This window comes from Kryptolebias marmoratus, linkage group LG15 (genome assembly GCF_001649575.2).
Source record: "Kryptolebias marmoratus isolate JLee-2015 linkage group LG15, ASM164957v2, whole genome shotgun sequence".
Lineage (NCBI taxonomy): Eukaryota > Metazoa > Chordata > Actinopteri > Cyprinodontiformes > Rivulidae > Kryptolebias > Kryptolebias marmoratus.
Genome location: NC_051444.1, coordinates 33,766,715 through 33,779,978, shown reverse-complemented (window position 1 = coordinate 33,779,978; position 13,264 = coordinate 33,766,715). Strand labels below are relative to the sequence as shown.

Sequence of the window (13,264 nt, the reverse complement as noted above, 5' to 3'; positions counted from 1 at the left end):
TTTCAAAGCCTGGGGGAAAACACCTGAAGACAGCGATGAGTTCACTATTTGGATCAAATCATTAGCAACGACAGGCAAAACCTTCTTAAAGAAATGTGTGGGTAGGACATCCAGACAGCAGGAACTGGAGCTTAATTGACTTATAATTTCCTCTAGGGTTTTATAATTAAGTAGTTGAAATTGGGTCATTTTTTCTGCAATACAGGCCGAGACAGGTGAAGCTGATGAGATTGATTGTGGTGGCATGGCAACGGGGGCATGGCATAAGGCTATGGAGAAACACTGGAACTGAGAACTGTGAGCAGGAACAGTGAAACTGTGACAGCATGGATATGATTTTACAATGATAGGCACGATTCTTCTTTTTACATCATGGCAGGAAATGGTCAGTAACTCCCCATATTTTGCAGAGGTCATTTTGACATTTTTAGGCACCCTAAATGGACCCACCAACTCACTGCCAATTATTCCAGCCTAAAACATCACTCCACCACCTCCTTGTTGAGATTTCACCCTTATTGGAACATGATGGCCTTGCATCAATCATCCAGAAATCCATTTATCTGGACCATCCAGAGTAGCACACCATGAGTAGCACACCATGAATAAAACTGTTTAAAAGTTAGTCTTCACGTACCTCTGAGCCTGCTACAATAGATTCTCCTTGTGGGCACTGGTTACTGGAGGCTGAAATACAGCTATTTGCACAACTGCAAGCATCTGGAGGATCCTTTATTGTAACGTTCTTGGGACTACAGAGACACCAGCAGCTTTAAGAACCTGTTTGTTACTCATCAATAGCTTTTTTTTTTTTTTTTACCGATGCTCTCCGACTTTGAAATAATAGCCTGTCAGTAACTTTCCTTGATATGTCTTTACTTAAACAAACCCGTCTGGACTCTGAATCACACACAGATGTTTTCACATTACCTTGATCTTTGCTCATTTTTGTGAAATATCCAACCTGTGACTTTGCTTGACAGTGTGGAACAACCTCCTGAAGTAGTTTTTCTTTACTTAATCTTACCCGGCACACTAACAACCAACCCTGCCTGTGAGATTGGTGTCAGACAGGAGAAACAACACATTTGAAACTTTAATTGAAAAACTCAAAACTAAATGTTTCTTTTTCGGAATTTCTATTTACATAATAATTTGAAATGCAGTCTAAGTGAAGTTGAGTGTGTTTTGTTGCAACATTTTGGACAGAGCTGAACATTTATTTGCTCTGTTAAGTGACGGACAAAAAAGGTAATAACAGTTATCTAAGAAGAGAGTGGTTTTCAGATCAATAAGCACACAAAGCTACACTTATAAAAAAAAAACAGATTGCTGAGTGAATAGATTTCAACCCTGGAGGAGGAGGAGGGGCAGAGAGTGAAATCAGGTTGGATAATTAGGAGAAGGAGCCTGTATCCCCAAAGGGAAAGAGCAGCAGGCTCTGTACATGCAGCTATTTGCACTATCCCTCTGTCTCTATCTCTTTAAGAAGGAGTGTTGTGTGAGTGTTCTGTGTATGTGTGTTCAGTGTGTGTGTCTATGGGGGAGGGGTATCGGTTGGGGTGGAACAGTCCTGTAATGAGCAGATTTTAGAGAGGGGGAGATTGAAAGGCTGAAAAACCAGAGAAGACAGATGACTTGGTGGGATTTTACAATAACAATCCAAATTTATGCAAGCGCAGCGATCAAGCGGACAACAAGAAAAGGAAAGGAATAATTCCTGCTTCTGTATCCTTTTCCTGAGCATCACGTCTTTATTTCACAGCTGGGCAGAAAAGAGGAAAAGGGAGAGTGATATTCACACTTCGTTATATCTGCCTAGATGTGTGTAATAATGGATGAGAGTCTCTGAGATGGGATCGTTTGTTTCCAGGATATGTTGTACAGAAATATCTTCAACTTCTCTCCTTCTGTGTGTGTTGTTTTATTTTTAATGGCGTACCAGCGCTGCAGCATCCCTATCCTGTCTCCAGCTTGGTGCGGCAAGGTCTAAGGATGCTCTAACATTTAATTGAGGAGAGCTCAGTTGCTGCTGCTCTGTGGGCCTGCAGGACATCTCGGAGCCTAGGTCTTGCTTGTGTGAAATGTCCCGCAGCTCGGCTGAGGAGAAGGAAGACGGAGGGAAAAGTGGAGGAGGAGGAGGAGAAGCTTTTTGAGCCTGCCTGCCCATGGGAAGCATACGCGGAGGCTGTGTTTGCTGCTCCGAACTCGTTGCCGAGGCTTGGGTGGCTTCCCTGTAGAGAGGCGATGCTTTTCAGATTCCATTCTGCTGTTTTTAAAAGGAGGAACTTGTTTTTTTTTTACCTAAACTAAGAGGAGAGGGAGAGGTGAGGCCCTGCATCTCCATGCTACCTGATACAGCTGAGGCCTCCTTCTGCCTTCTGACTGAAACACACTCCAGCTTTTTTCCCCTGACATTCTGAGGATTTGCCTTTACCTGTTTCATGCATGTCCACTGGAGGCAGGTTTGACTTTGATGATGGGGGGTCGTACTGCGGGGGGTGGGAGCAGGGCAAGGCTCATGGCCGAGGGGTCTGCACTGGGCCCCAGGGTCAGGGCGAGTATGCTGGGGCCTGGAGCCATGGCTTCGAGGTTCTGGGTGTGTACACGTGGCCCAGTGGGAACAGCTACCAGGGCACCTGGGCACAGGGGAAGCGGCACGGCATCGGGGTGGAGAGCAAGGGTCGCTGGGAGTACCGGGGGGAGTGGACACAGGGCTTCAAGGGCCGCTACGGGCAGCTGGAGAGCACAGCCAGTGGGGCACGGTATGAGGGGACATGGAGCAACGGGCTGCAGGATGGATATGGCACTGAAACGTACTCTGATGGAGGTAAGGACACTCACATGGGCCTTCCGTGGGACAAAACAGTCATATCAGAACCTTTGAAACCCGAACACCAGAAAACATCTGGACTGCTCTGTAAACTTACTCTAAAGTAAAGCAACTTGTTTGCTTTGCTGCTGAAACTTATTGTAACACATCTCCAATGTGGAGTGCATAAATAACATGTAGGTCATATCCACAAGCACAAATAGGAGGATTCCTGATAGGATTACTGAGATGACCCAAAACATGGGCCCAATGAGTTCAGGGCCATAAGGAAACGTCAAATCTGTTGTAGTGCTTTAAACACAGTCTGGCAAAGATATGACAATCTCAGGATTCACATTAAACATTTGACAGACAGAGGCAGAAACATTCCTCAAAGGTGCAACAAAGATGTACAAAAAGAGATACAAAACATCATACAAAATGAATATGGTTTTAATCACACCACCAAACAATGCTAAACTATTTTTAGGAGTCAAATAAATGAATTAGGCTGTTACAAAGACACAAAAACTGCAAAATTTAGAATAAAAAATGTGTAAAATTTAAAAAATGAACAGACTTAAAGTGTCATGAAGTATACAAAATGACCAAAAGTAAAAAAAATAAATAAACCAACTACACCACAAAAAAATGCAAAACAATTCTAAAACTCTGTATGACATTTTAAATTAAACAAACCACAAAAAGACATGATTCTTAAGAGTCATAAAATGAGTGAAAACACAAAAAAGCAAAGAAAAAACTAAGAAAATACTAGGAATATAAAAACAAAAATAGACAGAAAATAGCAGGGAAAGATTAATAAAAATACAAAATAACACAAGATGTTTTTGTGTGTTCTCAGATCATCTCAAAACAACTAATGTTTTTTTTTAAAAGTATGTCTGTTTAATATTAGAAATATTTTGTTATGATAAGTCCAATTCAGATTGATCAAAAATACATGTCCATCCCCCTGCATCACACCCTCTGTGATGCAAAGTCCCCATAGTAATGAGGAGACAGCAGGTCAGCATGTCACTATAGAGACCAGCTCTGGACTCTGCCACTCTCTGATTGGCCCTCAGCTTCTGCCAATCTTTTTTTTTGTCCTGACTCCAGGGGGTTGTAATGTAGGTCATCTGATACCTGCCTTCAAGGACTGGGATGGTGCAGAGTCAGGTCAGTAAGAGGATGCTTGAGGATTGAAAAGAAGCTAAATCCAAGGCAACTTGTTGTTCAATATTTCTTAAGAAATAAACAAATTTGCAATTTTTTTTCAAATGTCTTATGTCAAAATATTCATGCAGAAATATGAAATTCACTTTTCTCAATGTATATTTTTATCTAGGGCAGGAGGCTACAGGAGGGCAGCAGGAGCTTGAGTGTGGTGCCACATGGTCCTAGTGCCTGACTTTTTGTTTAAACTGCTGACACACAAATGATTTCATATGTGTAAATGAAATCATTTGTGTGTCAGCAGTTTAAACAAAAAGTATAGACAAAATAGGTCAGAGTTACAAAGTCCTTTTGAGGTCCAAAGCAATGCTTAGCACACTGACAACAAAACCAAAAAACTTTATGATGATTCTATCCAGATACGTCATAACACAATTACAGTCGGCCCTCAAAATTGGAGGGGATTCCAATTCTAAAGCACCCACAAATTGTGAAAAATCACTCATTTTAAATGTGGTCCAAAAAAACCCCATCTATAAATGCTTATTTTTAGCTCTAAATATGCTCCCAAACATGTTTTCTTTGATATAAGTAGGGTTAATACAGTAACAATTTAATAAATTATCCATCCATTTTCTTCAGCCACATCTTTCTGTGTCATAGGGAGCTGGTGCCCATCACAGGGCCAACAACCAGTCACACTCATGCCTAGGGACAGTTTACCTAGCATTCATGTTTTTGGTCTGTGGTAGTAAACCCACACCCACACATGCACAGAGAGTACAGGTAAACTCCACTCAGAAAGGCCCAAGACCAGGAGGTGATCCTGAGACCTTCTCACTGGGATCCAAAAGCTCAAACCACTGTTCTGTCATGCTGACCTTAATAAAATATACTGTAATAATTTAATTTAATTTAATAAACATACTGTAAAATGTATGGGCACTTACCAGTAATGAATGATAGTGACTGAAGGAGATGATGATGATGATGATGATGATGATGATGATGAATTAGCTGCCCAGTACAGTACAATGAAGGTATGTAATGAGCATAATAACTGCACAGCAAAGCAGATGATTTACAGCTCCTCAGGTGGCTCCTCTTCTTCAGCGCTTCAAGAAAAGCTGTATTATTACTCCTCGCTGCATCATTCTCTTTATATAGCATATGGTGCATTCATTGATGCACAATGCTTCTATGGCATAACTTTTTAGCTTCAAAGCTAATCCAGTGGTTCAACCTTCTCCTTAAACTTCTTTACACATTGTAAACTATTTTGATGTACAAATGTTGGGCTGCATCCTGCTGGAGATGTGAAAGCATTCATTTTTATATGGAAATTTTGCTGAATTTACATGAATATTCATGTTACAAAATTAGTAAATTCTACTTTTTCTAATTAATTTAACGCTAAAACGCAAAATTATATGCTGCCACTAAAAAAGCCATAAAAAATAGATCAGTCGTCCTCCAGTGAGATAGTTAGAGGTTCAATACCACCAGTATGTCGCATGTCAAAGTGTCCCTGGGCAGGACACTGAACCTCTCATTACCTCTGATGTGTGTCCCATTGGTGTATGGATGTCATCTAAAGAACTGATTAGACTCTACAGAATGTTTATTCGGATTAGCCTTGTAGAGATGTGTATGAATGTGTGTGTGAAAGGGTAAATGACACAGATTGTGTTGTAAAGCACTTTAAGTGGCCTAGAAAGGCATCATGTAAGTACAGACCATTTGAAAATATTACAAAGGATATTGGAAATTTTTGTGAAATGGTGGAGGTGATGGTGGTTCAGATGAGTGCTAAGGAAAATTTTGTGAATGACTGAGGCCAGTAGATCAGGTAAAATTTCTCTTCAACACATGAGGCTTTCATCAGTTACAAAGCAAAGCAAACCAACTAAAGACACATGAACTGCAACATTCAGAACAAACCAAACACAATATTTCAACAATTTTTCAAGTATGTTTATGGGAACAAACTGGGTTCATGAAATAGGCTTCAACATTGTTGTAAAAGGCTCCGGGTACCTATGTTCCTTTGTCACTATATATATTCACACAGCCAAAAATAAAAGAGAGCTGTGTCAGATAGGAAGACTGGAGAGTCTAGGTCTGTAACCAGAACTGCAAAAATACTCAAGAAACAAAGTCAACAGTTAGCAAATACAGGGTTAAAAGAGTTCCAAATGTTAGGGTGCTGGGTATTTGATTTTCTTTCATTATCTGACCCAACTGTGTGTTCACACCAGGAAAGTCCTTTGGTCCGCTTGTTTAGTCTGGACCCAAAGTGGACTTTATTTTTTTCGTTTGGTGCGGTTTGCATTCACATTGTGCTTTTTTGTAAGCGGACTATAATTTATAAACAAAGCCACGTGGGTGACGGTCATTGCTCCCATTGGACAGAAAGACGGGGGCAGCGGTTGGAAATAAAGATGGAAGTCCTGCGTGCTGGATTTGTTATGTGCACATTTGTTCTGTTGGTACAATTACCAAGTACCATTTTGAAATTCTAGAGCAGCTCATTCAACGTCGGTTTAATGATGTTTTACTTCTAATTTTGGAACGGCGCCGGCAAATGCGTGAGGTGGTGTTAGCATTAGCAGCAATAATGCTATGTGTCCCATGATGCTTATCAACGGTGGCCTGTGAAGTCCAAAAAGGCGCATGCTTTACGTAGTTAGTTCGGTTCAAGTCCGGTCTGTATTCACACCAGAAGCGAACCGCACCAGAGTTCGTGTGGAAGCAGACCGAGACCACCTCAAAAAGCGGGTCTCGGTCCGGTTGTTTGATCCGCACCGGAGTTCGCATGACTGTATTCACACCTGCACAAAAAGTCCGGACCAATGCTGGAAACGAACTCTGCTTCGATTAAAGCGGACCAAATGTGTCAGGTCTGAATATGATGGCTATCAAAGATGAATAATATACAGTTCTAGCTTTACAAAGGGCTTTCTTGTATGTTAGCAGGCTATCGTTCCAGGTTAAATAAAATTCTTCCATGTTAGTGGAGCACCATTTTCTTTCTAACTTTCTAGCTGCCTGTTTTAAAGCATGTAACTCTGAATTAAACCAAGAAGCCAAGTTTTCAAGTATATCAGTATTCAATAATGAGTCAGACAAAACCTGAAGGTAAGGGCCTGGGGGATGATATATAATAAGTAGTAAAAGTGTTTTTTTATGATTTCTATTCTGGATGAGAAAGTCTGAGGGTCAAAGACTCAAATGAATTATAACTAATTTTTGGTTTAGCACTAATCAGTAATCCTGACTGAAAAATAGCAGCTACTCCTCCACCTCAATCTGTTGTTCTAGGAACATGAAAATTAAGATAATAATTAGAAGGAGTGGGTTCATTTAAACTAACAAAATCTTCCTTGTAGCCATGTTTTTGTAAGACAAAATAAATCAATAAGATGATCAGTTATCAAATCATTAACTCACAGAGACTTTAAAGAAAGAGATTATATGTTCAATAATCTAAATTTAATGCTTTTTCTCTTTTTGTTCTTGTAAAGTAACTGTTTATTTTTAAAAGGTTTCAATCATTTTTTTTCTCAGTTCTTGAGAATGTGAAAATACACCAGTTAATTATAAAAAAAATCATCATGATTTGCAGTTCCAGTTTTTAACTTTTCACACTGTCAGTTGTTACTGATACTGTAGCTAACAAGTTTTATGAAAGAAGTGTGCAGTGATACTAAAATAAACTCTGCAGCTGCTGCTCCTGCTGACAAAGCTGCTCCCCTGTAAATGAAACTGTCAGGCTGAGAGTCAACCAGGAGCTTCCTGTCTAGAAATGTGAAAACCTGTCCCATCAGGAGTTAGAAGAGTCTGGAAATGATGGGGGATGGAGGTGTGAGTATGTGAGGGAGTGGAGGGGTGCAGATGGGTCGATGGAGAAGAGAACATGTTTATACAGATTTGCCTCTATCTAAACAATTCTTAAACAGTTCAGGTGTAAAAATCATTGGCCTGCTTTTTAAAAATATACAGATTTGTTACATTTCTGGCATTATTCTGGGTTAGTTTGTTTCAAGGTTCTTTTTTATTTTCACAGTTGAAAATGATGCCAGTATATTTCAGTTTGCATGGTTTCTTCTGACTAAACATCTTTCACAAATGATCCGATCTTTTCTGAGTACACATTTGTGTTTATTTTCCCAGTGCATATAAGGGAGAGCCATGCTGTTTAGAAACACAAATCTTAAAAATCTTATCAGCTATAACTAACTTGTCAAACTGGGGGGGCATTGCTTGGCCAACAAAGCCAACAGCAGTGCACAATTTAGAACAAGTCCTGAGATCAAACTACATAACAAACACTTCTCTGAAATATGAAACAAGATTTTGGGATTACAGTCAGGGGAAAAAAAACAGTCCATCCTTTTTCTAGTTCTAGTGTTTCAGGACATAATGAAAATGATCCGGTTGTTATCAGATTCTAAAATTATTCAAACGTAACCTCAAATGTACAAAAAAAAAGACAAATTTCACTGTGCTATTATTTATTATACAAAAACAAAGCCAAAATGAAAACATTGTGGAAAAACTTCTAAACTATTTGGAGTCTATCATTCTACAGAGAGAAAGATTATTCATAAGTGGAAACATTTAAGACAGCTGCTAGTCTTCCAGGAGTGGACATACCAGCAAACTTACCCAAAGTTGGATTGTACAATGCTCAGAAATAACAAAAAACACAAGAAGTCCATCTCAGACTCAACAGTGAGCTGGTTAAAAGTTAAAGATCATGACAAAACAATTAGAAAATGACTGAACAAGTATGGCTTGTATGGAAGGGGTTGCAGGAGAAAGCCTCTTCTCTCTTAAAAGAACATGGCGGCACAACTTGGGTTTGTAAAGTTTCATCTGAATGAACCACAAGACTGAAAATAAAGTTTTTTGGACATATGTCACCAAAGTACAGATGTTTACCCATAATGCACAGTGCCATGTTTGGTAAAAACCTAAGATAGTATATTGGCACACTCCTCATACCAACTGTCAGCACGGAGGTGGAGGGCTGATGGTTTGGGCTCCTTGCAGTCATTGAGTCGATCATGAACTCCTCTCAGATGTGAGACCATCTGTCTGACAGCTGAAGCTCGGACCAAACTGAGTCATGATGCAACAGAACAATGATCTCAAACACAGCAGCTAATCTACAACAGATCAGCTCAAAAAGATAAGGATCAAGGTGCTGCAACAGCAATGTTGTTCAAACAAATGGGCAAAAATTTCTCCACAGTCATAAAAGACTGAGTAAGTCGTACATAAAACCACTGTTGAGAGTTCTTGCCACTAAAGAAGGTTCCATAAACTGCTGAACCAGGGGCTGGACACAGGTTTTCAAACAGATTTTTCATTTTGACTTAGTTTTTGTTGAATAAATAATGACATGGTACAGTATGTTGTGTGTTTTTGTTAACTTGCGGTTGAACTGAAAAATTTTAGAACCTCATAAAGATCAGATCATTTTTTATTACCCTGATATGTAAAAACCTAAAAGAGCGTGTACTGTCTTTTCCTCATGACTGTATGTACCACTTTGATAAGATCAATATTTGCTCAAAACTTTTCATTCTCTTTAAACACACAAAGCACAGGAAATAGTAACAAAGAACTGTATAAAACCAGACAGCTGAAACACAAAAGTAATTTTAAGATTCTGTTTATAATTTACACAGGTGTAAATTTAATCAACTAATGTCATGAACAGGAGTATGACCTCTGGTTGTGTCTCTGGCTGTGTTTCAGGAACCTATCAGGGCCAGTGGCTGGCAGGGATGCGTCATGGCTATGGAGTACGGCAGAGCGTACCGTATGGCATGGCAGCTGTCATCCTCTTCCCTCTGCGGACATCCATAAACTCTCTGCGTTCTGAGCACAACCATGGCCAGTCGGCAGTGCTGGAGGACGGGGTCACCACCATGCCCACAGATGGAGTTGTTGCTGGACTGGCAGGCAGCCCAGTGGGCCGAGGCGGTTTCGCTTTGACAGCTCCGAGCGAGGCAGAGCGACAGAGGAAGAGAAAGGGTCGCTTTCGACAGTCCATCCTCAGTGGGCTGAAGCTTCGGCGCTCTGAGTCCAAAAGCTCCCTGGCCAGTCAACTAAGCAAGCAGAGCTCCTTCTGTAGCGAAGCAGGCATGAGCACTGTAAGCTCTGCTGCATCTGACATCCACTCCAACGCCAGTGAGAGTGAGCAGGGTGCACCTATGGATGCTACTGTTACTGAAATGTACGCTGGAGAGTGGCGGAGTGATCAAAGGGCTGGCTGGGGCATGAGCCGGCGCTCAGACGGGCTGCATTATGCCGGTGAATGGGCAGGAAACAAGAGGCATGGATATGGATGCACTACCTTCCCTGATGGCACTAAGGAGGAAGGAAAGTACAAGCAGAATGTGTTAGTGAGCGGAAAACGGAAGAACTTGATCCCACTGAGGGCAAGCAAAATCAGAGAGAAGGTAGACCGAGCTGTGGAAGCAGCTGAGAAGGCAGCAGACATTGCCAAACAGAAAGCAGAGATTGCAATGTCACGGTAAGATGTTCTTAGACGGTCAATTACAAGAACTTGTTGCAAAAGTTCAGATATGGTTGCAGTAATAAAATTCCTGAGCTGGCATTTATTTATACTTTGCATCCAGGAAGGTCTTTTGGGGGTTTTTTGACTTTGCCTGCTTTTTCCCTAAGTTTCAGTTCTTGAGCAGACTGTTTCAAAATAATGTGTGTTTGTTAAGTCTCTTAACACTGACCTTTGAATCAGTCGGGCATAAAAATATAGCAAACAAAGGAACTATCTCCTAACGCTACTTAATGCTCACTAAAGTTGAATGTACACCTTTCCTGATAGCCATTACGGAATATACACTGCCTGGCCAAAAAAAAGTTGCCACCTGGATTTAATTAAGCAAATGTGTACGAGCCTCCTATTGGATAATTACTGCATGGGTGATTAGGTTTCAGCTGGCAACAAGTTATTTAACCCCAACTGGTGCAATAAGTTGCTTCTCATTTCTTAAACAACCATGTTGAAAGACACATCCTGTGGTCGTGGAAAAGATGTCAGTCTGTTTGAGAAGGGTCAAATCATTGGCATCAAGCAGAGAAAACATCTAAGGAGACTGCAGAAACTACTAAAACTGGGTTATAAACTGTCCAACATGTTATTAAAAACTGGAAGGATAGTGGGGACCCATCGTCTTCGAGGAAGAAATGTGGCTGGAAAAAAATCCTGAATGATCGTGATCGGTGATCACTTAAACGTTTGTTGAAATCAAATCAGAAAAAAACAACAGAACTCTGGGCTACGTTTGATAGTGAAAGTAAGAACATTTCCACACACACAATGCAAAGGGAACTCAAAGGATTGGGACTGAACAGCTGTGTAGCCTTAAGAAAACCACTAATCAGTGAGGCTAACTGTAAAAAAGGCTTCAATTTGTTAGGAAGCATAAAGATTTGACTCTGGGGCAATGGAAGAAGGTCATGTGGTCTGATGAGTCCAGATTGACCCTGTTCCAGAGTGATGGGCACATTAGGGTAAGAAGAGAGGCAGGTGAAGTGTTGCCTACTGTCCAAGCCTGTGGGGGCAGTGCTATGATCTGGGGTTGCTGCAGTTGGTCAGGTCTAGGTTCAGCAACAGGATGAGCTCAAAGAATGAGGTCAAAGGTCAGCTGACTACCTGAATATACTGAAGGACCAGGTTATTCCATCAATAGATGTTTTCTTCCCTGATGGAATGGGCATATTCCAAGATTACAAGGATACCAGGATTCATCGGGCTTTAATTGTGAAAGAGTGATTCAGGGAGTGAGAGACATCATTTTCACACATGGATTGGCCAACACAGAGTCCAGACCTTAACCCCACTGAGAATCATTGGGATGTGCTGGAGAAGGTCAGACTCCACCATCATCAATGCAAGATCTTAGTGAAAAAATAATACAACAGTGGATGGAAATAAATCTTGTGACATTGTAGAAGCTTATTGAAACAATGCCACAGTGAATGTGTGCTGTAATCAAAGTTAAAGGTAGTCCAACAAAATATTAGAGTGTGTAACCTTTATTTTGGTGTCAACTTTTTTTTTTTGGCCAGGCAGTGTATTTTAGCTGTTCTCCAAGTTTTTGTTAAAAAAAAAATCAAATTGTTTTTTTTCTCCTAATTCTTTAGGAAATACTCCTTAAAAGTACAAGCAAGCTTTCTAGTAATTTTTAGTGAGTATTCCCCGAATCCTCACAAAGCTAACTTCTTTCCAGTTAGTCACAGTCCTCAACTAGTTAGTCCTAGATAGGTTAGTTGCAGCCTTTACAATGTGACCTTCAGAGAACCCTTAGGAAACAGTCCCTGAGGGTTTCTGTTTGCAGGAAAGGTCCCTAAAGTGAAGGGATGAACCAGTGTTGTGTTGATGCACAACAGACAACTTAGCAAAGAACCATATTTAATTTGGATCTTTCAGCTCTTTGTTACCTGTTGCCTGTACAGAAACAGTTTGTTCTTCAGTTGAATCTATGTAACAGTAAGACAATAACACATTTTGATAAGTTATATAAAAGTATTTTTACATAAATATTGGATATCTAAAAAATGTGCGCTCAAAACCTGCATATGTCTCTATGATGTTCAATGTTTCAAATTAGGAAGCTGGGAAAGTGCCAGGCATGGGGAAAAAACAATCCAACAAAGACCCGAGTTGTGATCTAAGAGATGCATCATCCTTCAATTAATATGAGGTTTTAGCTAACATGTCTTTGAAAATCACCTTATCATTATAAAAATAATGTTTTAAGTCTCTAAAACTGGTATTTTTGTCATTTTTCAAAAATTGAAACAAGCTGTTTTGCCAGACTTCTAATACATGTTCTAATAATACAATTTTTTTTTTTTTTTTTGCTAAAGTCTCTGTTCAGCAGAGATGCAACAGTTTCTGCAATTATATTTTATGCTAGAAGTCAGATACCAGTATTAAGTGGTTTAAAAAACAAGCAATTCCTTAGAAATTGGTCTACATGATTAAAAAACAAAATTCTTCAAAGACCTTCTAAATGCCTGGAGAACAACTACTCAAAGTTATTAAAAAAGAGTCTGGCTCCATGGAAGCAAATGGTAAAGAATTTAGGTTTGGATCCAGTACTAAAATACATTTATAAAAGAGAGAATACTCTGAATAGCTTTGGGTTTGTATTGCAAAAACTATCATTCACAAGAAGTGTATATAGTTTTCACATTTCACCAGGTAATTTGAGGGAAGTTATCATTTAACAA

General features: G+C 40.0%; 1 protein-coding gene across 1 annotated transcript in view; it reads left to right on the top strand.

The window, feature by feature from the left end:
- Positions 1 to 1,374: 1,374 nt before the first annotated feature.
- si:ch211-146m13.3 (junctophilin-3) overlaps positions 1,375 to 13,264 on the top strand; it is a 35,155-nt gene continuing 23,265 nt past the window's right edge. Inside the window, exons 1-2 of the mRNA XM_017439478.3 lie at positions 1,375 to 2,830; positions 9,758 to 10,538. Of these exons, the coding sequence (XP_017294967.1) occupies positions 2,449 to 2,830; positions 9,758 to 10,538 (1,163 nt within the window). The 5' untranslated portion in view covers positions 1,375 to 2,448. The remainder of the gene's footprint in view (positions 2,831 to 9,757; positions 10,539 to 13,264) is intronic.